At 38.9% G+C, this 27,235-nt stretch overlaps 1 protein-coding gene and 1 long non-coding RNA gene across 3 annotated transcripts in view; one reads left to right on the top strand and one right to left on the bottom strand.

Annotated features, from left to right (window-relative positions):
• The first annotated feature begins 10,968 nt into the window (after positions 1 to 10,968).
• LOC118719980 lies at positions 10,969 to 11,797 on the top strand. The gene is made up of 2 exons (XR_004988331.2): positions 10,969 to 11,502; positions 11,765 to 11,797. It is a non-coding gene; the product is annotated as an uncharacterized LOC118719980 (long non-coding RNA).
• A 181-nt stretch (positions 11,798 to 11,978) lies between these two features.
• Positions 11,979 to 27,235, bottom strand: part of MAGT1 (magnesium transporter 1) — a 39,785-nt gene continuing 24,528 nt past the window's right edge. For both annotated transcript variants that reach the window (XM_036439864.1, XM_045582379.1), the window contains exons 7-10: positions 26,671 to 26,734; positions 19,083 to 19,157; positions 16,435 to 16,525; positions 11,979 to 13,280 (exon numbers count right to left, since the gene is read on the bottom strand). In XM_036439864.1, coding sequence (XP_036295757.1) covers positions 13,265 to 13,280; positions 16,435 to 16,525; positions 19,083 to 19,157; positions 26,671 to 26,734 — 246 coding nt within the window. In that variant the 3' untranslated portion in view covers positions 11,979 to 13,264. The remainder of the gene's footprint in view (positions 13,281 to 16,434; positions 16,526 to 19,082; positions 19,158 to 26,670; positions 26,735 to 27,235) is intronic.

Genomic DNA, 27,235 nt, shown 5'->3' with positions numbered 1-27,235 from the left:
GTGAAAAATCAATAAAATATATTTGAAAAAAGAAACACAGCTCTGACCCCGAATGGGGAGGTGATAGATGGATGGGAGATGTATGGCTGCGAGGTGACGGGCTCCCTCCAGCGCGCGGGGAAAGCAGTCTCACAGAGGAGGTCCGTTGACGCCTGGGTGGTAGAAGGCACAGAGGTCCTCATATCGACAGTGGCCTTTTTTGGCAAGGTGTCGGCAGGCTGGGCGGTCAGATTTGTCTTCCATAACCTGGAGCTCGTATTCTTGACAAGCGACCAGGTTTTGAGCCTTCTAGGATGTCTCTGTTCTTTGTGAAAGCCTTCGCTGGGGAGACTACCTTGGTCTGGCTCAGGAAAAGAAGGCTCAGCACTGACCCCCCAACCTCGACCATGTGGGCGAGACCTGGGGCCTAAGCCTCCGCACACTGGGCCTCTGCCCCGGGGAGGAGGTGGGAGACTCAGCAGCGGCGGATCATCAGTCTCCTTGGTCCCGGGGGACCTCTGCGCAGAGCTGACTTGGGGTCACCAGGCTTTCCATTGGCCATGGGGGGAGGGCCCAGAAGGCTGGGCGGTCCCGCAGGCCAGCCGTCGCCTCCCGTCCCCAGCCTCCTCCCGCTTGGGCACCTGGGGCGGAGGCGGCTGAGGCCGGTATCTCTCTTTATTGTTTCTTGTCATTACAGCAGTCCTTTTAGCATTTCTTGTGATGCTGGCTTGGTGGTGACTTTAGCTTTTTTTTTTTTTTTTTTTTTTTTTTTTTCTTTATTTGGCCGTCTATTTTGAATGATAGCCTTGCTAGATAGAGTAATACTGGTTTCAGATCCTTGCTTTCCATTATGTTGAGTATTTCATGCCATTCTTTTCTGGCCTGCAGAGGATCTAGTGAGAAATCAGGTGTAAGCCTTATGGAAGCTCCTTTGTAGGTAATAGTTTGCCTTTCTCTTTTTGCTTTCAGTTTCTCTCTTTGTCTTTACTTTTTGACATTTTAATTATGATGTGTCTAGGCATTGGCCTATTTGGTTCTCCTTGCTCGGGGTTCTCTGTGCCTCTTAAACTTGTGTGATTTTTTTCCTTTACCAAGTTAGCTAAGTTTTCTGCCATTATTTCTTCAAACATGTTCTGTATCACTTTCTCCCTTTCTGCCTCTTCTGGCACATCTGCTTTTCTAATATTGTTGTTTCATGTTGTCTCACAGCTCCCTTAAGTTGTTGTCCTGTTATTTAATTGTGGGTTTTTTTTTTTTCTTTTTGGTTCTCTGATTAATTTTTTTCAGCCCTGTCTTCTAATTTACCAATTCAATCCTTAGCTCCCTCTGATCTGCTGTATATTCCTTTCAATGTGGTTTTATTTGTTATGTCATTCTTTATCTCAGACTGTTCTTTTTTTTGATAGTACTATACCTTTATCATACTGTTGATCATCTTTACCATTATTACCCTGAACTCTGTTTCATATAAATTTCTTATCTCTGCTTCATTTATCTCTTCTTCTGGAGAATTCTCTGGTTCTTTCATTGGCTTTTTTTTTCTCTCTCTCCTTATATTGGCTGTCAGTCTGGGTTTGTGACTATGTATTAGGTATATATGCTATGCGTCTCAATCTTTAGTGCATAACAGTGTTAAATGCTGTTTCTGACTAATTAGATCAGGTAAAGATCAAAACCTGCAGACTGATAGGATTAGGACTTGCTTTGCCTTCAGGCAAGTGTGGGAAGAATTTTTTTTTTTTTTCCAAAAGATGAGATACCTGCTTCTGCCTGGAGGCTAACTTTTATTTTTAGTCTCTGAAGTGGCCTCTGGAATCCTGCGTGATAAGGGAAAGGTGTTTACTATACAGGCAAGACCGTCTGTATAGTAAATGTCTGTGTGGGGAAAGATGTCCTCTGCTGTGTGAGGGACTGACTCAGCACAGGAAACTGAGGTGTCTGCCTTCTGAGCTCTAACCCCAGAGCTCTGAATCCTGGCTTCTGCTCACACAGCTGCAGTCCACTCTGCCATCCCTCTGTCAGAGCACAAGGTGGTGGCTCCACAGGGAATTTTGTGCATTGGCCCTTTAAGAGAGTGACTGGCCCTAACTGGTTTGGCTCAGTGGATAGAACGTTGGCCTACAAAATGAAGGGTTCTGGGTTCAATTCTGGTCAAGGGCATGAACCTTGGTTTGAGGCTCGATCCCCAGTAGAGGGCAAGCAGGAGGCAGCTGATACATATTCCTCTCTGGATGTTTCTATCTCTTTCCCTTGTTCTCTGTAAAAATCAATAAAATATATATTTTTAAAGGGTCCCTGAATTTCCAGTCATCTCTCCCTGGCAGACAGCAACGCTACTGCTTTTCATAGCCAGTTGTTATGTGGGTACCCTTCTCAGTTCTCATGCTCTCTGCTTGGGGGCTCAGCTTGGGGATTAGATCCCAGAGTTCTCAGAGGCAACCCCCCATAGCTAAGATATCTCTTCAGAATTTCAGCTGCTGTCTGTGGGAGACCAGCCAGCCCTTTCATGCCTCCGCCCTCCTACCAGTCTCTATGCAGTCTCCACTTTCAGTCCTTGGGTATTAGGTTTCTCTCCAGCAAGTCTTTTGTTGATTATTCAGGAAGTTTTCCTGTATTTTAGTTGTGATACCAGTTTGTTCCTATGAGCTTGTCCATGCAGCATCCACTTACTCCTCTGATTTTTCATCTCCACCCATTTTTAATCTCCGAGGTATGTTCAGTTTTTAAATCTAACAACTATTTGGGGGAATTTACCCACCTCTCTGGGGTTTTGAATGTGGGTTGCTTACCGTATACTGTCTTTGAAGTTTACAGTTAACATGTTTCTCTGCTTCCCTTGCCCACAGAATACTTCTCTTTGGCTCCTTAAAGTTTGCTGCTTAGAATGCAAGTTCAACAGACAGGTGATCATGGCGAGTTCTTTTTGGGCCTCTGACAAAGGCTGTGATCAGTGAAGGCCATCACTATCTTGGGTTTTGCAAAGCCAGGTGTTCTTGCTATTTGCAGTCCACAGCCCTCCACTGTTATCAGAATACTTTGCCAATGCACTATCTCTTTAGAGATAAAATTCATTAGTGTGATACTAAATATTATCTTTCCTTTAGAGAAAATACAGTACTATGTCTGAACTAATTATTAATATTTAAACTATTTCATCCTTTAAAAACTCCCTCGGACTCCAGCACGGAGGCCACACCATCTTGAAGGGGAGAATGGCCTTTTTTAGGAACTCATCAACACCACCACCAAGACAGGCCTTGGAACTGCTCTGCAACCCAGCAGCCACTCCAGCCAAAATCCTGCTACTCCAGCTGCAGACCCTCGGACCCTGAGACCTTTACCTCCAAAGTTATACCACTCGGCAGCACAACACACCCATGAAAAACACACATGGTGTCAAAACAAGCCAAAGGAAAATCATTTGGGCAAAAAAAGGATCTCAAGTCAAATTTACAGAAAATATTCCTTTATTAACTTTTGGACGAGAATATGTTTGTATATTTTCAGAAAACAACTCCAAGACCATGTGGATTCCTGCAACAGAGAGGAATTGACAGGACTGCTCCAGCCGTGAAGACAGAAGAGAAACAGTCCAGAGATAGAAGACGCTGACAACACCTTGCCATACTAGCAGACAGCAGCTGTACTTTGCTGCAGGTTTCCCAGGACCAAACCAGAGAGGGTCAGACCTGCATCACCACTATTTCACCAGAACTGAAATATCATTGCTGACATGTACACATAAGGAACTGTTTGACATAGAAATTGGGACTCAAAAGAACTGTTGGCCCAGAAAGAAACTCACTACAGACTGATTTCATTTGCCTCTCAGCATAACCATTATTGCTTGTTTAATTTTTGGTTCTTATAAGTGTATTTCTGGTATCACATGATCTCACTCATCTAGGGGAAATAATGAACAACATAAACTGATGAACAAAAGCAGATCCGGAGAGAGGGAAGCATCGATCAGACTGTCAAACCTCAGAGGGAAGGTAGAGGAGGGTGGGAGAAAGAGGGAGAGATCAACCAAAGGACTTGTATACGTGGATATAAACCTAAACAGTGGCCATGGACAACAAGGGGTGGGGGCATACGTGGGGAGAGGTTTGGGATGGGAATGGGGGGATGAAGACAAATATGTGATACTTTAATCAGTAAAGAAATAATTAAAAAAAAAAAAAAAACTCCCTCATTTGCTTTGTTCACATCTTATTCAGTTCCTTTGTTTGGCAGAATCTGCAAAATGTATGTCACCACTACTGAGCTTGACCAGCCCCTGATGCAATTGTATTCATTTTTTCTGCTGGTAGTTTGTCTAAAAATGTGTGCAGAAAGCAGGTATTTTATGATAAATTGTCATGTTGTGCATGCTGTGTGGAATTCAGAGAAAAAAACAAAAACAGATTCATTGGTTGACAATGCCAGACATGCAAGTAACTAGCCATTGTTCAAATAACAGTGGTGCTATTTCTATTTTGTGGCCTTTTAATTTTTGTTGCCCTAAAATTCAATTTTATTGGGAACCCATTTTCTACCTTGCCTTTCTTGGCAGGGCTGTTTTTCTACTTTAAATAGTTTCTAAATAATATTCTGTATGTCAAGAGGGGAAAAAAGAAAATATACTGTTTGCCTGGATAGTGTGGCTCAGTTGGTTGGAGTGTCGTCCTATATACCAAAATGTGGTGAGTTCGATTCCCAGCCAGGGCACATCCCCAGGTTTTGGGTTTGATCCCAGGTTGGTGTGATGTGTGAGGCAACCGACAGTGTCTCTCTCCCTCCTTTCCTCTCTAAAATCAATTTTAAAATACACTAATTTCCACATATTTATGAATTTTCCAAATTTCCTTCTGTTACTGATTTCTGGTTTGGGTCCTTTGTAGTTAAAGAATATACTTCATATTATTTCAATCTTTAAAAATTTTTATTGTCTTATGGCCTAATATATGGTCAAATCTGGAGAATATTCCATGTTAAAAAAAAAAAGTGAATTCTGCTCTTGTTGGGCAGATTGTTCTGTGTAAGCCTGTCACTCTAGTTGAGTGATAGTGTTGTTCAAGCCCTCTATTTGCTTAATGAGCTTCTTCTGGTTGTTCTATCCATTATTCTAAGTGGAGTGTTGAAGTCACCATTTATTATTGTAGAGGTATCTATTTCTCCCTTCAATTCTATTAGTATTTGCTTCATATATTTAGGGCAATATTGTTAGGTGCATATCTATCATTATATTATCTTGATAGAGTGACTCTTTTATCAATACATAATGTGGTTTCTTTTGTCTAGTAACAATTTTTGACTTAAAGTCTATTTTGTCTAATATTAGTATAGCTACCCCAGCTCTGCTTGGTTACTATTTACATGGAACATCATTTTCTATCCTTTTTTTTTTTTTTTTTTTTTTTTTTTTTTTTTTTTTTTTTTTTTTTTTTTTTTTTACCTATTTGTGTCTTTGCATCTGAAATGAGTCTCATAGACAGCCTATAGTTGGGTTGTGGGTTTTTTAAAAAAAAATCCATATTATCATTCTATGCCTTTTATTTTTTTATTTTTTTGAACACAAATAGAAGTCATTTTTATTTTTTAATTTAGCAAAGTTTCCCATGTAATTTCAAGCATATAAAATCGACCTAATTTAGTTTAAAAACATTCCTTTAATAAGGATAGAGAATAAATTCTTGAGGTACCATTCTATGCCTTTTAATAAGATAGTTTAATCAATTCATATTTAAGTAGTGACAAGGAGGGACTACTGCTACTTCGTTCTTCATTTCCTCCATTACTGCTCATTTTTGTGTTTACTTGATTTTGGGAGTATCATTTTTATTCCCTTCTCATTTCCTTTTCTGTATATTTTTACATTATGTTCCTAGTGGTTGTCCTGAAAACTACAATATCTTATAATGATCTAGTGTGACATAATGCCAACTTAAGTTCAATAGTATATAAAAACTTTGATTTTCTATAGTTCCATCCTTCCCCTTGTATTTATTTTTATTTTTTTTCAAACACCAAACAGCCGAGACCGGTTTGGCTCAATGGATAGAACGGCGGCTTGGGGACTGAAGGGTCCCGGGTTCGATTCTGGTCAAGGGCATGTTCCTTGGTTGTGGGCATATCCCCAGTACGGGGTGTGCAAGAGGCAGCTGATTGATGACTCTCTCTCATCGATGTTTCTAACTCTCTATCTCTCTCCCTTCCTCTTGTACAAAATCAATAAAATATATTTTAAAACACTAAACATTGTCAAAACCAGTTTGGCTCAGTGGATAGAGCGTCAGCCTGTGGACTGAAAGGTCCCAGGTTTGATTCCAGTCAACGGCATGTACTTTGGTTGCGGGCACATCCCCAGTGGGGGGTGTGCAGGAGGCAGCTGATCAATGATTCTCTCTTATTGACGTTTCTGACTCTCTATCTCTCTCCCTTCCTCTCTTGTAAAAATTCAATAAAATAGCCGAAACCGGTTTGGCTCAGCAGTAGAGCGTCGGTCTGCGGACTGAGGGGTCCCGGTTCAATTCCGGTCAAGGGCATGTACGTTGGTTGCGGGCACATCCTCGGTAGGGGGTGTGCAAGAGGCAGCTGGTCGATGTTTCTCTCTCATCGATGTTTCTAGTTCTCTATCCCTCTCTCTTCCTCTCTGTGAAAAATCAATAAAATATGTTTTTTTAAAAAATTAAAAAAAAATAAAAAATATATATATTTTAAAAAACACTTTTTTTTTTCCTAGAGGCCCAGTGTATGAAAATTTGTGCACTTGGGGGGGGGGGCAGTGGGGTGTCCCTCAGCCCAGCCTGTGCTCTCTTACCATCCGGGACCCTGTGGGGGATGTCCAACTGATGGCTTAGGATATCGGACCTAAGTTGGCAGTCAGACATCCCTCTGGCAGCCTGGGAGCCACCACTGCTACACTTAAAGCTGTCAGCCTGGCTTGTCAATCAGCTGCCTCCTAGAGGCTCCCCATTGGGGATTGAGCCTGAAACCTGGGCATGCACCTTAATGGGGAATGAACTGTGACCTCCTAGTTCATAGATCGAAACTCAACCACTGAGCGACGCTGGCCAGGACAGTATTTGTCTTTTATGACTGCCTTATTTCACTTAGCATAATGTCCGAAAAAGGTTAATCTGAGTTTTGTGTCAGACTTTCCTTCAAGTCTGAATAGTATTATTTTAAGTATATACCACATTTTGTTTTTCTATTCACCCATCCATGCACACTTGGTTGCTTCCACTTTTTAAAAAATATATATATTTTTTATTGATTTTTTACAGAGAGGAAGAGAGAGGGATAGTTAGAAACATAGATCAGAGAGAATCATCAATCACCTGCCTCTTGCACATGCCCTACCGGGGATGTGCCTGCAACCAAGGTACATGCCCTTGACCGGAATTGAACCCGGGACCTTTCAGTCCGCAGACCGACACACTACCACTGAGCCAAACCAGTTTCGGCTGCTTCCACCTTTTGACTAGTGGGAATAATGCTGCTATAGATATAGGTGTACAAGTATCTCTTTGAGGTTCTGCTTCTAATTCTTTTGGATATGTACCCAGAAGTGGGAATTGCTTTATCATATGGTACTTCTATTTTTAATTTCTTGAGGAACCTCCATACTGTTTTCTGGAGTGGTACACCATTTCAGATTCCTACTACCCAATAGTATACAAGGTTATCAATTTCTCTACATCCTTGCCAACACTTATTTCCTGTTGTGTGTGTGTGTGTGTGTGTGTGTGTTTATAGTAGTTATCCTAGTGGTTGTGAGGTAGTATGTCATTGTGGATTTTGATTTGCATTTCTCTTATGACAATCATTGGTACTTCCCCCCATAATTATACCCAGGAAAAGTTGAGAACACAGAGTTCCTGCCTCCCTTCTGAATAAAAGCCTTTTGGTGTCCCCAATTAAATTCCACTTTCACGGTTTAAAGAGTCACACTAGAAACTCCTCCCTGCTGAAGCCTGCATCAGTCCCTGTTGGGTAATGCTTCTCTCATTAGGATCCTTCTCCCAGCAATCCAGATGTGAGGAAGCAATCAAGGTAAACTATGGTTCCAATGTCTTTAGGGGATAATTTATATATCTAAGTGAAACCTAATCCATAGGGAATTTGCAATAAATGTGAAACCTGTAGGCATTCCTTGGAATGAACTAGGAGGTCACAGTTCATTCCCCATTAAGGTGCATCACCAATGATATCTATTCAAAATTTAAATACATCTTTAATATTTTGCATCACAGAACATCATTGTTTCCCCAACCTAGGGCAAGGTTTTCTTTAGCAGTCAAAATGAAGGAGCTGATTAAATAGTATCAAGATCCCTTTGGTTTTAACTTTCTATAACATTAAAAAATGTAATAGTAATAGCATACTAATATATTTTTTTTACCTTATCCTTTTTTATTTTTTATTATTTTTTAAAATATATTTTATTGATTTTTTTACAGAGAGGAAGGGAGAGGGATAGAGATAGAGAGCTAGAAACATCGATGAGAGAAACACCGATCAGCTGCCTCCTGCACACCTCCTACTGGGGATGTGCCCGCAACCAAAATGCATGCCCTTGACCGGAATCGAACCTGGGACCTTTTAGTCTGCAGAACGACGCTCTATTCACTGAGCCAAACTGGTTGGGCCTTATCCTTTTTTTTTTTTTTTAATTATCTTTATTACTGAGAATACTACGGATGTTCTCCCCCCCCCCCTTTTCCCTCTTAATTTTATCCTTGCTTACAATTTGTCAGAACCCATTTAATTGAAGATGTGGTATTAATATATTGGTTTCAAGTATATCCTTTCTAAAACATATTTCAATGCATATTATTAAACAACTAGATGCCCGGTGCATGAAATTTGTGCACAGGAGGGGGGTGTCACTCAGTCCAGCCTGCACCCTCTCCAATCTGGGACCCCTTGAGGGATGTCTGACTGCCCGTTTAGACCTGATCCCAGTGGAATTAGGCCTAAATGGGCAGTTGGACATACTTCTCACAATCCCAACTGTTCGCCTGCCTGCCTTCCTGAATGCCCCTAACCGCTTCTGTCTGCCTGTCTGATCACCCCCTAACCACTCCCCTGCCACCCTGATTGATGTCTAACTGCTCCCCTGCCAGCCTGTTAGCCCCCAACTTCCCTACTCTGCCGGCCTGGTCACCCCTAACTGCACTCCCCCACAGGGTTGATCACCTCCAAATGCCCTCCCTTGCAGGCCTGGTCCCTCCCAACTGCCCTCCCCTGCTGGCCATCTTGTGTCCACATGGGGGCAGCCATCTTGTATTTGGAGTGATGGTCAATCTGCAAATTACTCTTTTATTAGAGGCCTGGTGCATGGGTGGGGGCCAGCTGGTTTGCCCTGAAGGGTGTCCTAGATCAGGGTAGGGGTTCCCTTGGGGCGTGAGACAGCCTGGGTGAGGGGCCTGTGGTGGTTTGCAGGCTGGCCACACACACACACACACCCAGCGACCCAAGCAGAGGCCCTGGTATCTGGGATTTATTTATCTTCTACAATTGAAACTTTGTAGCCTGAAGCAGAGCCAAGCCTTCAGCTTGCTCCATGGTGGCAGCCATTTCTGTTGAGACTTATTTATCTTCTATAATTGAAACTTTGTAGCCTTAAGCAGAGGCCTGGGCTGGCCAGGGTGTGCAGAAAGCTTGGCTTCCTCCACCACTGGGGAAACCCAAGTCTCCCTCCTGCTCTCTCTGTGGCCTCAGCCATCTTGGTTGGGTTACTTTGCATACTCGCTCCTGAATAGCTTGTGGGTACAGTGGAGTGATGGTTAATTTGCATATTACTTTTATCGGATAGAATTTGCAGTAATAATGGCCTCCACAAACATTTCAGCTTCCTCATAAATCTGACTATAAAACATCCTACATTTTAGCTGAAACTGGTTTGGCCTGCGGACTGAAGGGTCCCAGGTTTGATTTTGATAAAGGGTACGTGTCTTGGTTGCGGGCACATCCCCAGTGAGAGGTGTGCAGGAGGCGGCTGATCGATGTTTCTCTCTCATAGATGTTTCTGGCTCTCTATCCTTCTCTCTTCCTCTCTGTAAAAGTCAAAATATATTTTTTAAAATCCTACATTTCAATTGATTTAATTCAACACTAAATCTGAAAATCACCAATGATATCTATTCAAAATTTAAATACATCTTTAATATTTTGCATCACAGAACATCAGTGTTAGATGGAACACTGGAGTGATTTAGTCCACAGCACTCACATTAAAATAAATAGGTCCAGGGAGGTTCAAGTGATTTTCCTATGGTCACATATCTAGACAGAAACAGAGTAAAGACTAAAAGTTATTTAAAAGCCAGGTCTGTTTACTTCCTGTCCAGTGTTTCTACTCCATGTTTGCAAATGTACTGTGGTCCAGTACCATATAACTTGATAATCTGTCTGGGTAACTTTCAAATTAATTACTTAGTACCAAACAGGAATTAACTAGTCACAGTGTTCACTGACTGGGACAAAAGCTAGATGAACCATTGAAAACAACTATTCAGCCAAGACTGGTTTGGCTCAATGGATAGAGCGTCGGCTTGGGGACTGAAAGGTCCCGGGTTCGATTCCGGTCAAGGGCATGTACCTTGGTTTCAGGCATATCCCCGGTAGGGGGTGTGCAAGAGGCAGCTGATCGATGACTCTTTCTCATCGATGTTTCTAACTCTCTATCTCTCTCCCTTCCTCTCTGTACAAAATCAATAAAATATATATTAAAAAAAAAAAGAAAACAGCTATTCATCTACTTATCTTGGCTGTTTTGACTAATCTAATGGGTGATTACACTAATGAAGGATAACATTTGGAATCCTGGAAGAATGCAACTCAACCTAGAATTTCCTTCGGCCATCAAATTCACTGTCATTAGGACAATAAGAAAGTTAATTATATTTTTCAAAATGGAATATCATAATATTATAATACTAGTAGTTTAGAGTTTTAAATTCACCCCCCCTTTTTATGTTAATAAAAAACTCAGAATTTAGATTGTAAAAGTTTATTGACATGGTCAAAAAGCAAACAGCCAGACATTTGGTTATTTTTGCCACTACAATGTGTCATTTTGAATAGTATTTTTAAAATGTATAACAAATAATATTTAAACCATTACTAGAAAAGTAAAGAGTCTAAGGCACTTCATATGAAAGCTAATTTCAAAATTTTCACAAAGTTAACACTATACTAAGTGTAGTAAACCTGCTTTCTACAGATTTTAGCCAGAATGCAACTTTTCTCCTTACAGAAAAAGAATGTGCTCTTAAGGAAGATAAAACAAATGCAACAAAACTGTCATTATTTTAATGCTTATGGCAAAGTATCTGGAGCTATACAGATTACATGACAGTAGTATTTTCTTGATCAGTCTATATAGATTAGGGCATTTTAATACAAGTCTCATAGGAATCACAGCATGAATTTATTTGGCCTGAGACAAGTAAAAGAACAGCAGATAAGGTATCCAGAATCACAAAATTTTTAGGGGAGTAACTAACAAAAAGTGGCTCCATTAAAGAGTAAAAGGTTTTCCTCGTCTGCTCTGCGTGTGCCTGCGCGTCTCCAGTTTCCCGGAGTCGCTATAAATTGCAGCGCAGCCGCAGGCTGCAGGACTCCCAGATGCCCCAAGCTTGAGGCGGACGCCGCCAGGATCCTGGCGGTAGAGGGACTTTGCTGTCCTCTTTTTTTGTTTATCTACTTAATTTGTTTTGTCTTGATTTTTTAATAAAACAGTTGGTCTAAAAAAATAAAAAATAAAAATAAAATAAAATAAAATAAAGAGTAAAAGGTTGACTATATACCTCCACCCACCAAATCTAATGAAAAACACAAAAAGACCCTACATAAAACATTTCTTCTTATACAATTATATCCATCTCTTTCTGCAAACCTCTATTATATAAGACTTCTAGATCACATGAAAGACATATTAGATAGTAAATAGAAGGCAGTCACAGTATTATTTTGATTCAATACTCCTCAAGTTTCTTTAAAACTTTTTATCAATCATAATTCTCATAATGTCATTTCAGTATACTGTTCATAACTATGAGAAGATTATAGCTAGATCTAATTATTACTATCAACTTTCATTCTTCAAAGAAATTTCTTTAGCACATATGGTTATTTCCACTGACAAAAAAAAGACAAAATTCAAACAAAACCCTTTTAAATGTTTACTTTGTTTCTCCACTTAAAGTGGAGAATAAAGGCTACAATAATAGCAAAAACAGAATAGCTTTCAAAAAACATTTACTTTCTATTCACAGGCAATAACAATTATTTCCTTCTTTTCATAACCTTGGGGACTTATTTTCCTAAACACAAGGATTATTAAAATATTTTGTAACTAAAAAAATATTTTGTGACTGTAATACAGTAATCAAATTAACCAGATAAGCCTATTTTTCCCCCTCTTAGATACAAATGAAATAAGTGACAATCTCAAATTTGCAAACATTTTGAACCATTTTTAAGTTACATTGATTTTTAGCTACATTTTTATTAGAGTTGGCTACCTTAAATAAAAGTAGGGAGACAGAATGAACCTGAAATCTTTCCAAATACAAGGTAGTTACTTCCATACTTATGCAGAAATCATAATCCTGTTTTTAGAGATACTTTTTTTTTTTAAACAACTACAGTCACCAGGAAGCATAGACAGTCAGTACTGTATTTCAATAGGGAAGATGGAGGAGGACTAGCTACTTTTTTTCCCCCTAAAAGCTAGACATATACTCTGAAGAATGGTATTCTGTTTTCAGAAGATCACATAGCACATATGACTTCTCTGCCCGAAAGGAAAGATGTGCAAAAGTATACACATCCATGCAAAAATGGAAAAGCTAACATTGGCTTCCTGATGCAGTTATCTATAACAGGCATATGCAGGAACACCTGGTCAGAACCAACCCCCCACTACCATCTTTGGGTAAGATAAAATCATTTGGCCAAAAGTTAACTAAAGCAGTTTTGAACCTTGTTCTAATTAAGACTGAGTCGTAGTTTTGAAATTTTCATGAAATTTTCAGTATTACTAAATTAAAGGTTCCATAAAGTTCACTGGGAAGGGTAGGTAAAGAGGAAAATTGTATTCAAATACTTAATGATTATGATAGGAAATTGCTGTTAAGGCACTACACATCTTCTTTGGTTAAATGATTAACTAAAATCACTTAAAAAAGGAGGTAATACAAAATACACAAATTGCATTCTTCTTTTCATACACGCAACTTTTTCATTTTTCAATTTCCATTACTCCAGTGTTTATATATCTCTGGGATCCTTTTTAGCTCATCAGAAAGCTGAAACAAAAATATATAACAATCTATTAGTCTCTGAAAGAAAAGTAGGCTTTAAATAGCTTGATTTTAACATAGCAAAGCATGTTTGAATGTATGTATAATACACTTTGAGTATCGATAACAAAAAGTGAGAAACCCTGAGATACTGAGGTAGTCTTAGAAGAGAAAATGTAATAGATATAACTTCAAGTTAAAATATCTCCTAAAGCCGAGGCCAGTTTGGCTCAGTGGATAGAGCGTTGGCCTGTGGACTGAAAGGTCCCGGGTTCGATTCTGGTCAAGGGCATGTACCTTGGTTGCGGGCACATCCCCAGTGGGGGGTGGGCATGGGGCAGCTGATCGATGATTCTCTCTCATCGATGTTTCTAACTCTCTATCCCTCTCTCTTCCTCTCTGTAAAAAATCAATTAAAATATATTTAAAAATAAATAAATTAAAAAAATATATATATCTCCTAAAGAGCCCAGCTGGCATGGCTCAGTGGTTGAGAGTCGATCTACGAATCAGATGGTCACAGCTCAATCTCCAGTGTGGGGCATGTGAGCCCCAGTGTGAGGTGTGCAGAAGGCAGCCGACTGGTGATTCTCTCTCATCACTGATATTTCTTTTTTTTCTTTTTTTAATATTTTATTGATTTTACACAGAGAGGAATTGAGAGGGATAGAGAGTTAGAAACGTCGATGAGAGAGAAACACCGACCAGCTGCCTCCTGCACAACCCCCACTGGGGATGTGCTTGCAACCAAGGTACATGCCCTTGACCGGAATCGAACCCGGGACCTTTCAGTCCACAGGCCGACGCTCTATCCACTGAGCTAAACCGGTCCCGGCTCATCACTGATATTTCTATCTCCCCCTCTCTGAAATCAATAAAAATATTTTAAAAAATATCTCCTAAAGCCGAAACCGGTTTGGCTCAAATGGATAGAGCGTCAGCTTGGCGACGGAAAGGTCCCGGGTTCAATTCTGGTCAAGGGCATGTACCTTGGTTGCAGGCACATCCCCAGTAGGGGGTGTGCAAGAGGCAGCTGATCGATGACTCTCTCTCATCGATGTTTCTAACTCTCTATCTCTCTCCCTTCCTCTGTGTACAAAATCAATAAAATATATTAAAAAATATCTCCTAAAGATAGACACCAATTAATAATTGAAGTAATCATAATTATCAAATAAGTAACAGAAGTCCCAGCAAAATTACCCTTGTATCCCAGTTAGTATTCTACAGAAGAGAAGTTACTTTAAAATATACTTACACAGAGCAATGAAAGTATAAAGTTGGTAGGTTATAAGTCAAGAATCAAGACCTAGTAGGTTTTAGTCTTAAATAAGTTTGCAAGAAAAAAATGCAAGATTAATTTATATTATTCACTGATTAAAAAGCATCTAAGAATGTCACAATATAATGAATCAACTAGAGAGTTGTTCAAAATTATATATGAAAAAGTGTTAAAATATAAAGATTGAATTTAGGTTTAAAAATATCATTGGATAGCCGGGACCAGTTTAGCTCAATGGATAGAGCGTCAGCTTGGGGACTGAAGGGACCCGGGTTCGATTCCGGTTAAGGGCATGTATCTTGGTTGCGGGCATATCCCCAGTAGGGGGTGTGCAAGAGGCAACTGTTCGATGACTCTCTCTCATCGATGTTTCTAACTCTCTATCTCTCTCCCTTCCTCTCTGTACAAAATCAATAAAATATATTTTAAAAAATATATCATTGGATATACTTTACCTTTAGTGTTCATAATCACTTATATAACAGGAAAATGTTGTATTAAAAGTCTAGGAATTATAGTAACTGGCACTCAGGTTATAAAATTAAACTAAATCACAACAACCCCAATTTATGTAGGTACATTTCTCTTGGTTATTAACAGAGTAAAATTGATAACTTATAACCAGGAGATTAATTTCCTTCCTGAGCCTATGAACATTTCAAGATGTTCTTGCACACTCTTTTGTACACTGTCTACAAAATGGATTTTCATCAAATGTTCTGTTTATGGCATAAAGAGCCTTGAAAAGTAGAGGTAAAAAGTCTTCAAAAACATTTAAAAATAATTATCCCCTTGCCCTGGCCGATTTTGCTCATTGCTTAGAGCTGTGGTCAGCAAACTGTGGCTCACAAGCCACATGTGGCTCTTTGGCCCTTTGATTGTAGCTCTTCCACAAAATACCACAGCCTGGGCGAGTCTATTTTGAAGAAGTGGCGTTAGAAGAAATTTAAGTTTAGCCGAGACCGGTTTGGCTTAATAGATAGAGCGTCGGCTTGGGGACTGAAAGGTCCCGGGTTCGATTCCGGTCAAGGGCATGTACCTTGGTTGCGGGCATATCCCCAGTAGGGGGTGTGCAGGAGGCAGCTGATCGATGACTCTCTCTCATCGATGTTTCTAGCTCTCTATCTCTCTCCCTTCCTCTCTGTACAAAATCAATAAAATATATTAAAAAAATAAAATTAAAATAAAATAAAATAAAAAACTGTGGTACATCTACACAATTGAATACTGTGCTGCTGTAAAAAAAAAAAAAAGAAAAAAAAAAGAAAAAAAAAGAAGAAATTTAAGTTTAAAAATTTGGCTCTCAAAAGACATTTCAATCGTTGTACTGTTGATATTTGGCTCTGTTGACTATTGAGTTTGCCGACCACTGGCATAGAGCATCAGGTTGCAGATCGAAGGACCACAAGTTCGATTCCTGGTTAAGGGCATGTACCTTGGTTGTGTGTGGGAGGCAACCAATTGATGTGTTGCCTTTCTCTCTCCTCTTCCTCCTCCCTCCCTCCCACTCTCTCTAAAAAATATCCTCGAGTAAAGATTTAAAAAATAGTAATAATTTCCCCCTCAGGAGATAGTATTGCATTCACACAAGGAATTATTGTAAGTAGATATAGTATAAAATGTTCTAATTATTTTGTTCTGTAGATTTCTAGATTAAATTAGGTGATGTTAGAATGACCATGAAAGATAATCCTGAGAAATCAAATATCATTGTCCATTATATAATTAAACTAATTTTATATGATATATACCTAAATTAAATTAAAGCCTATCTCTTTGCTTTACAAGCTAGAAGAAAAAACAAACAAACAAAAAGTATTATAAAGCAGCATAAGCTCTGATCTTTGTAAATATAGGTAATCATTATATAAATCATACCTATATGGATATCCATGATATTTAGATCTGAAAATAGAGAGCAACCAACTGAAGAATAATACAACGAGTCCAATACCAGCCACACACATTACTGTAGAAAAACAAAAGCAGAGTAAAATGAGCATGTTAAGAAGTGTAATGACAAACCAGTGCATACATTTTAGTCTACACTTTCAAGAGTGAAAAAACAAGAGCTATAACTTATTGGTAAATCTCAACTTTCCATCCCCATTCTTTTCTCTTCAGGATTCTGCCTTCCCCTTTAATTTGTTCTATTACAATATACTAGAGTAGCTTCATTTGCATAATTGTGCAATTTAATTGTATGAATTAATGAATTCCTTTCATGCCATGATAATCAAGAATTCGGTGTTAAAAATAGTTTTATTATCAATAAGAAAATTACTTATTAAACTCCTTTTAAACCCTTAAATATGTTTTTTTATACTGATTTAAAGATATCTGATCACATTGTAGCAATGTCACTTGAAAGTACCCATGCATAAGTAACTACACTGCCTGCATAAGGAACTCATTCAACATGGATGCCTCATTTAAATGAGGGGGAGAAACCCTGATTCCTAAATGCATAGGTCTTTGCGTTAATCTCATATGCTTTGGCTTAGCATAGAAGTTAATGACTTTAAGTCCATATACTGATCCCACAATGCTCAAGTATGATTCCCATAACTTGGGACTCTTTGAGTCCCTGGACTAAGACTGGCTATGAAGCATAAAGGTAGGGATGTAGGAAAGCATGTGTGCTACAGCAGTGGAGGTTTGAGTGAAATATACTTATTGGCCAATACTGAAAACAAATTTTAGTTTTCTTATATTAGAACAATTCTTTTTCCCTTTTTAATTTCCACACAATATGATTAGGGGTTAAATGTAAAAGTTAAACATATGTAAAATACATATAACAGCTGATTCTATTACATTTTCAAAGTGTGTATACATTTTTTGTATACAAAGTGTGTACACATTGTATACAAAGTGTGTATACCTATAATTTAGGTATATATCATACAACACTCTATATGTTGTATTTTACTTTTTTCACAGAACATATCTAAAAGTACTTAGGGCAGTTCCTGGTACACAGTAAGTGCTAATAAAATTTTTATTATTTATGATTATTTCATTAGGTTAGAATCTTAGAAGTATATCAAATTGTGATGATTTTAATGTCTCCAAAGTGTTTTACAACTTAAATTCATGCCAGCGGTGTAGCACCAAGATGGCTTTTTTCCAGTAATGAATACTGAAATAGGCAATTTTTAAAAAGTCAAGCAATTAAAAGATATATATTAACTGAATAAAAAATTGATACATTAGTTATATTTTCCTAATATGTAAAAATTCACGTTAATGTAGCAAAATAAATATCTTTCAAATTTGAAATCCAATGTCATCATCATTTTTTAGAAGAAAAAGTAAGTAGATTTAGCTAAGTTAATTTTGATGACTTTTAACTTTTAACCATGAAAGGAAAACTCGAACTTAAACTGATTTCATGTAAGTAAAATAAAACTATATTGTTAGCATTACTTTGCAACAAATACCATGTGTGAATATTCGAATATATAAAAAGTCCATGCAAACCAATAGGAAAAGGACTAAGACTAACAGATAAATGGCAAAAGTCAAAAAAGATGTTTTACAGAAAGAAAAGCACAAACAGCTAATAAGCATTTAGGAAAATATTCAATTTCACTAATAACCAATGAAGTACAATATAATATAACATCTCCCTCTTGTCTGATTAGACAATAAACACACATGTACACATGCTTTGTTAAGGAGGTTACCTAATGCTGATAAAGTTACAGTGAAAGAAGCATTCCTAAATACTACTAGTAGGAATCTAAATTATTGTAACATTTGGGAAAAGAAGTTGACATCATCAATTTAAAACATCAAGAGAATTGAAACTACCCATACACAGAACCACACAGTCATTCTATTTCTAGGAATCTACCTTAAGCTATTGTGGGTGTTTTTTTTAGTTTTTATTTTTATTTTGGGGTGAAACTGGACAACTTGAACATATAGGTTTCCGGTGTGGGTTTCTCTGTTACAAGATCTGTATATTGCACCATGTGCTCACTACCCAAAGTCAAATCTTCTCTTGTCACATATATTGAACCTTTTTCTCCCCCTACCTTAAGATATTACTATGAAATGAGGAAAAAAGCTTAATATACCATGATACTCACTAAAGAAGACTTTATAATAATGAAAGAAAAAAGCACACTAAATATAAGCAAAAAATCAGAATGGTTAAGTAAATTACAGTATAGAGTATAAATTCAAAATTATGTAGAGGAAAATATTTATTAGTGAATTATTTAACTCCAGTTAAAAAGGGGGAGTACAAGACTCAAAATGTGATACTACAACTTAAAAGATGTTTTACATAATGGATAGAACTATATTACAACATTAAAATTACTTATTTTTAGTGGTGAAATAATGGATAAGTCTCTGCCCAAATGTTTCATACTCCTATTTCACATCACATTTTCTATAATTACTTTTAAAATAGTAAAGAAGTAAAATAACATACTTATAAACAAGAGGAAAAGTAATTAGAGGACATGCTTTTTTCCTGGATTAAAGGCAGATTGGCGTATGATATGACTTACTCTTTCGCTTTCCAATATCCATGTCAGATGTAGCAGCTTCACATAAAAGTACCATCCCTAAGGTAACTCCACCATCTTAAAAACTGTTTAAGGAGCAATTCACATAGACACAAAAGGCATACCACTTTAAAGAAAATTATAACAAATACATAAATCTACATTACATAATACTGTAAATAACTAACCTTGTGTCTACACAGCATAAATATTTACTATGAAGATATAATAAAAGCATTTACGGTAGGTTGAACTATTACTTTATTGTTAAAAATAAAAATTGGTATTTTAAACAAATGTACTCTGAAACTCAAAGATGAACTATGAGTTTTCCTTTGATATAACATTCCTGGACAGTCTTCCAACTCTTGCTTCAACCTCACACACATTTTAAAATATTACCCAGCTGGCATGCCTCAGTGGTTGAGCATCAACCTATTAACCAGGAAGTCATGGTTCGATTTCCAGTCAGGGCATATGCCTGGATTGCAGGCTCAATCCCCAGTGTGGGGTGTGCAGGAAGCAGGTGATCAATGATTCTCTCTCAACATTGATGTTTCTCTCTCTCTCTCTCTCTCTCTCTCTCTCTCTCTCTCTCTCTCTCTCTCTCTCCCCCCCCCCTCCTCCTTCCCTCCCTCCCTCCCTCCCAGGTTCGATTCCGGTCAAGGGCATGTACCTTGGTTGCGGGCACATCCCCAGTAGGGGGTGTGCAAGAGGCAGCTGATCAATGTTTCTCATCGATGTTTCTTACTCTCTATCCCTCTCTCTTCCTCTCTGTAATAAATCAATAAAATATATTTAAAAAATATATCAAATAGACATCTGAGTAATTCTTCAACTACCCTCCAAAGAATACATTTAAAATACACACAATTTAGAGAATAGCAACTAATTTTTATTTGAAAAAGAACTTTTCAAAAATTCTCCAGAATTGCAACAATTAGCTTTTAAAGTATAAATTACTAATTTTGTCCTATTCTAATAAAACAAGAAAATCCTACATACCATGACTTCACTTTTAGTCCGCTTAGTATAGAAGTTATATAGCCCTAGCTGATTTGGCTCCGTGGATAGAGCATTAGCCTGAGGACCGAAGGGTCGCAGGTTCAATTCCGGTCAAGGGCATGTACCTTGGTTGCAGGCACATCCCCAGTGGGGAGTGTGCAGGAGGCAGCTGATCAATGTTTCTCTCTCATTGATGTTTCTGGCTCTCTATTCCTCTCTGTAAAAAAAAAACCTCAATAAAATATATTTTTAAAAAATATAGAAGCTAAATAAATAAATACAAAATAGGCATTTCCAGCAAATAGGTAACATATGGCATGGTTGAATGCTAAAATAAACAAAACTGAATTTAAAACTAATATAATGTATTCTAGTAGAAAACAGAGATACATCCTGAAGTTTGGTTAATACAAACAGCAAGTAAAAATACCCAAATTAATTATGCATATATGCTTGCACACTGTATGCTCTGCATGTGGGTATACTTAAAGCAGAAAGGGAAATAAAAGTGTTCAGATAAGGCCTAAATTAATAACTGGGTCTCTAATTTGTCTATTCATCCCTTCATTACTATCTTGCGCTTTCTCTTCCATAGCCTCTTGTTAGGAATGATGCCTATTCATCACATTTTCAGTTGCTTGGCTAAGTCTTCTTCTCCAGATATTATTTTTTTCTTTTTTTTATATATATATTTTATTGATTTTGTACAGAGAGGAAGGGAGAGAGATAGAGAGTTAGAAACATCGATGAGAGAGAGTCATCGATCAGCTGCCTCTTGCACACCCCCTACCGGGGATGCGCCCGCAACCAAGGTACATGCCCTTGACCGGAATCGAACCCGGGTCCCTTCAGTCCCCAAGCCAACGCTCTGTCCATTGAGCCAAACCGGTCCCGGCAAGAGATTATTTTTTTCTTATGGAGGTTCTTTATATCCTGGTATGTATAAAGATTGATCATTCCTATAGGCTCTGGTTACAGGGTACTTTAATTAATGGTTGACACTTTTGTATTTTAAAAGATTAGGGCCTTGCCTTACTTTCTTATTTCTCTGTGATTCTCATGCACTTTTGTATCTATGAAAGTCATACAATGATATAGAAAATGCTTATAATGCATTAAAAAACCAAACTACTGCCGAAACCGGTTTGGCTTGGTGGATAGAGTGTTGGTCTGCGGACTGAAGGGTCCCAGGTTCGATTCTGGTCAAGGGCATGTACCTCGGTTGCGGGCACATCCCCAGTACAGGAGGCGGCTGGTCGATGTTTCTCTCTCATCTATTATATGTTTCTAGCTCTCTATCCCCCTCCCTTCCTCTCTGTAAAAAATCAATAAAATATTTATTTTTTTTAAAGAAAGAAACCAAACTACAGTTAAAGTATGTCTTTTAAAAAAATGTTTTCATAGATTTTTTTTTAGAGCGAGAAGAAAAGGGTAGACAGAATCATCAATGAGAACATCTATGAAGGAGAACATGGATTGGCTGCCTTTTGCATGCCCCCTACCAGGGATTGAACCTGAAACCTGGGCATGTACCCAGAGCGGGAATAGAACCAGTGACCTTTTACTGCATGGGTCAATGCTCAATCACTGAGCAACACTGGCTGAGCTTAAGTATGTCTCTACGTGCAGGGGCCTCCTGCAGTCCATCCTGACCCACTGGGGCCCGTGTTGCCAGGCCCTGCGCCCGCTCAGGGGCCCTGGGACCCGGCTGCCCCTCACGGCCCCGCATGCACCGTCGCCGCCCTGGTGGTCAGCTGGGTGCTGTGCATGGCGACCGAGGTGCCCGTTCAGCGGGGCTGAGGCTGCGGGCCTCCTGGGCTGGCTGCGGGCCCGCGGACGGCTCGGTGAGGGGCGGTCTGTTCCGGCTGTACAGCCGGCTCTGCACGGAGGGGCCGGCGCCCGAGCTCAAAGCGCTGATGCTGCCACTGTCGGCGGCCCTGAGCCCCTCGGGGGGACCCCCCACCTCCCGGCCGTGGAGACACTCTGCCTGGCTTCCCTGGACGACGAGGAAGCCACGTGAGCCTCCACCGCCTTCCTGCTGTCCCTGCACGTCCAGGACGTCTGGCTGGGGGCCCAGCGGCCAGACTCACTCCTCGCCCACGTCCCCATGGTCTGCCCAGCGCCAACCAGGAGCCCAGGAGCCCATCGTCCGGCTCTGTGAGGAGATCGCTGCCCTGGCCCCGGACAGTGCGGGCCTCCCAGGTTCCACGAGGCCCGAGGTGGGCGGGGCCCGAGGTGGGCGGGGCCGTGCAGTGACTCACTCGTCTATTTATCTGGCAGTGAATGGAAGGCAGGGACTGCGGGGGCGGGAGCGTGATGGCCATCCGTGGGCCGGCCCTTCTCTCGTTCCTCCCTCTCAAAGGGAATTCTCACTCGAGTGGCACTGAGCACGCGAGGGTTCCTGTATGACGTTAAAGCTGCCAGTCCACAATGTGTCCCATGAAATAAAGGGCGCGGACGGAGGTGCTCGGGGCTGTCTGTAGGGCTGGACACGTGTAACGGGTCGTAGGTGAGCTCCTGCCACAGCTTAACTCCATTAAATGCATGGGGCTGCTCAGACCCTTAGGGTGCAATTGCCTTGACCTCTGCTCGGGGAAGCAGCCTGTTTTGTAACTGATAATAAATGTCTACTTTTGTTAAAAAAAAAAATAAATAAATAAAGTATGTCTCTAACTATAAAAAAGAACCCCTCCCTCCTACTCCTTACTGTAAAATACAAAGAATATGAGCAAAGAATGCAAGAAGATATGCAAAAAATAAATACATAGTTTAATAATAGTATTTTAGATTACAGGTGAAAATATTGCTACCTTATAATTTTTTTCAAGTATAACTATTATTATGATTAATATCATAAGCGATGGGTAAAGACAATTTTAAAAAGTCATTTCTGAGTTCAGAATAACCTATAGTTATAGACCTGGTTTATGTCTTAGTACAGCTTCTACTTTATTTAATTTAAATATATTTAATGTATGAGTCTATTTATGTAAAGTTAAAAAATTAGGTAAAACTAATACATGGTGCTAACAATTTAAAAGTTTAAAATATAGCTGAAGCCGGTTTGGCTCAGTGGTAGAGCATCGGTCTGCGGACTGAAAGGTCCCCGGTTCGATTCCGGTCAAGGGCATGTACGTTTGTTGCGGGTACATCCCCAGTAGGGGGTGTGCAAGAGGCAGCTGGTCGATGTTTCTCTCTCATCGACGTTTCTAGCTCTCTATTTCTCTCCCTTCCTCTCTGTAAAAAATCAATAAAATATATTTTAAAAATAAAAGTTTAAAATATAATTTTAAAACTTGCTCAGTAGAGCAGGCAAATCATCATACAATTTGCTTTATTAATCATGCAACAAATTGTAGAATATTAAAAACTAGTAGCCCATTGTGCAATATCGCGCACAGTAGGCCACTCCCCCAGGACTGGGGGACTCAGGCGGGGCTGAGACTGGGCACCACCATCTTTGTGATCGAGTCATGGTTAATTTGCATATTACCCTTTTATTAGATAGGATGATGAGTAGGTGGATATTTTCCAAAATCATTACTACTTAGTAATAGTCTCATTATATTAATTCTTATCAACATTTAAAAAATTGTTATCTGAGTTTTGAACCTTTAGGCTTTGTGTAATTTGTTGCATGATTAATAAAACAAATTAGATGATGATTTGCCTGCTCTACTGAGCAAGTTTTAAAATTATATTTTAAACTTTTAAATTTGAAGTATTGTATTCATGTAGAAAAGTTCACAATTCATAAGTGTATAGTTTGACAAATTTTCATGAAGTGAACACAATTGTGTAACCAGCACCCAGTTGAAGAAATAAAATTTTACTCACATCCCAGAATAACCTTCTACCTCATCACCCCTCCCGATCATTCCCTTTCTGCCCAAAGTTAACTACTATTCTGATTGTTAACACCATGAATTAGGTTTACCTAATTTTTTAACTTTACATAAAACACTCCCCTTCTGCAGGAGGCAGGCCTGCCGTTTCCTCTCTGGGCCTGTGCTCAGCAGTGGAGGCTGCTGCCCAGAGGCCCTCCCTGGGGCTGGGGCAGAATGGCTGCCTCGGCGATGAAGCAAACATTCCGCCAGGCTGCTCTCAGTGGCTGCCCCCCCCAGGACTGGGGTACTCAGGCGGGGCTAAGGAGACTGGGCACCACCATCTTTGTAATGGAGTCATGGTTAATTTGCATATCACCTTTTTATTAGATGGGATGATGAGTAGGTGAATATTTTTCAAATCATTACTACTTAGTAATAGTCTCATTATATTAATTCTATCAACATTTTTAAAAAATTGTTATTGCCAAAACCAGTTTGGCTCAGTGGATAGAGTGTCGGCCTGCGGACTGAAGGGTTCGATTCTGGTCAAGGGTATGTACCTTGGTTGCGGGCAGGTGCCCAGTAGGGGGCTTGCAGGAGGCAGTTGATCGATGTTTCTCACTCATCGATGTTTCTAAATCTCTATCCCTCTCTCTTCCTCTCTGTAAAAAATCAATAATATATATATATAATTAAGGCCATTTCCAGATACCGAAAATTTTCCATGGTATAATAACTGGTTAATCTACCAAATCATAAATGAACATTTCCAACATAAATTTTGAAATAATTTAAAATAAAGAAGAGAAAGACAAATACTATATGATCTCTGTGGAATCTCTCTCTATATATCTCTATCTCTATATCCAAACAAGCTTTTAGATATAGAGAACAGGTTGGTGGCTGCCAAAGGCAAGGGGTAGAAAGTGAGAGAAATGGATAAACTGTTGTTTGTTTTTCAGTTTAAATAAATTGAATAAAAATAAATAAATTTTAGAATTGAAGAAAAAAAACATGAAGTTAAGGTAATATATTTTTTTTCAATCTTCTTTCTCATCATCGGGACTTATTACATATTATACTTGTCAGCTCACCATTTCATGGCTGAATAGATGGAGTCTTCTGACTACAGACTGAATTTTAAGCAGGTACATTTATTTTTCATATTACATAACATTGTTTTAAGAAAATATAATTTCCCCAAATGTTCTCAAAAAAAAAAAAGACTTAAATTTTTTTTCCAGAATGTTTTCCTTAAAACATCTCTATTAAATCACTGACATATCCCTAACCAATTTGGCTCAGTGGATTAAGCATCAGCCTATGGATTGAAGGGTCCTGGATTTGATTCCAGTCAAGGGCACATGCTCAGGTTGTGGGCTCAATCCCCAGTGGGGCGTGTGCAGGAGGCAGCCGATCAATGATTCTCTCTCATTGACGTTTCTTTCTCTCCCTCTCCCTTCTTCTCTGAAATCAATAAAAATATATTTTAAAAAATTACTGACATAAAATGGGGAATGATTTACAAGGGGTCGGCAAAAGCAGGTTTACAGTTGTATGTGAAAGTTTATTCTTATATTATTTTTTTTATTAATTATTGTATTTATCATGAACAACTAAAACCTACTTTTGCCCACCCCTATACATGAACATTTACTAAAGGTGGTATTTCCAGGGGTTTTGACATTTTTCTTTCCTTTTTTTAAAAATATATTTTATTGACTTTTTACAGAGAGGAAGGGAGAGGGATAGAGAGTTAGAAACATCTATGAGAGAGAAGCATGATCAGCAGCACACCCCTAATGGGGATGTGCCTGCAACCAAGGTACATGCTCTTGATTGGAATTGAACCTGGGACCCTTCAGTCCACTAAGCCAAACTGGCTAGGGCTGACTTTTTTCTTTATATAGTACTTAAACTACTGGTTTCTTATTGAATGAAGAACACTGTTCTCTGAAATCATACATTGATTCATATTAAACATTCCATTCCTGCCTGGAGGATAAAAGTCCCTCAATTTCCAAGTATACATTTTTTTGTTAAAATGTATTTTTATTTATTTCAGAGTGGAAGGGAAAGGGAGAAAGAAACGTCAATGATGGGAGTAAATCATTGACTGACTGCCTCCTGTACGCCCCCTACTGTGGATCGAGCTTGCACATTCTGACCTGGAATTGAACCGTGATCTAGTTCATAGGTCGACGCTCAACCACTGACTGAGCCAAGACAGCTAGGCTACAAGTAAAATTTTTAAGTAGCCTCAATTTACAACCAAAGTACAGAGCTTCAAACAAAGAGTTCTGAAGACAACAATCCCACATTTATCTAAAATTTGTAGTTTCCAAGAAACAGAACCCTGTCCACTTCACAGTCCCAACCTGAGGCTGACCCCTTTACAGTTAGCCAGGTATTGCTTTGAGTTTATCAAGACATTGTTTCATCTACATTTCACATAAGCCCCACTCCTTACCCAAATCCTAGAACCCTATCTTTTCTAAGGTAAGATGTCCCTTGGTTCCCCTGACATGCAATCTACCTTATAGCAAGAGCCAATAAACCTGGCTTTATCAGACGGCAGGTTTATCCCTGGTGGTCTTCAGTTGATCAGGCTAAAGACAGATGATATAGTAATATGATTACAAAGATATTAGGACTTGCATTAATAAGAGAGTAGCCTCAACCAAACTGTACAGAGAATACTATGATGTGAAAAAAAAAGACAAAAACTCAGCACCAAGGGCTTATTTTAAAGAGGATACTGAATAGAAGAACAATATGTGTTTCAGCTACAAACTGGGCTTGACTGCTTCCATGGATATAATTCTGGGAGGAAAAAAAAGAGACAAAATTAAGTCTTTAAATATACATTAAATAAATGTATGTATTGGTATCTTAATCCTAAAATAGGCTATTTTCAAACTCTATGAAATTGATTCACCTTATATATGTAAGCATCAGGTCTGTTGCATTCAACATAAATAAAAGCTATTTCTGTGTTATTTAAAATTTTTATTTTTTCATTGTATTATACTTATACTGTCTTTTCAACAACAGAATCATGAGAAAACTAGTATTTCAGTATATAAAACTGTGAGGTACATAATGTAAGCTCCAGGATGACAGGGATGATATTTTTCTTGTTTATCACTATATCTAATAATATATAGCACAGTGCCTAGAAACAGTAGAGGCTCAAGTACTTGATCAAATATTGTATTTAGCTGAAGGATGACTTTCATTCTTAGCTAGATAATTCAAAAGGACACAACAAATAGTATAAGGAACTTTTAAGAGTACTGCATCTTCTTTTCAGCAACTGAAGCT

The sequence above is a fragment of the Pipistrellus kuhlii genome, unplaced genomic scaffold, assembly GCF_014108245.1.
Source record: "Pipistrellus kuhlii isolate mPipKuh1 unplaced genomic scaffold, mPipKuh1.p scaffold_m20_p_16, whole genome shotgun sequence".
NCBI classification, from domain to species: Eukaryota; Metazoa; Chordata; class Mammalia; order Chiroptera; family Vespertilionidae; genus Pipistrellus; species Pipistrellus kuhlii.
This window is presented reverse-complemented; position numbering and strand designations above follow the sequence as displayed.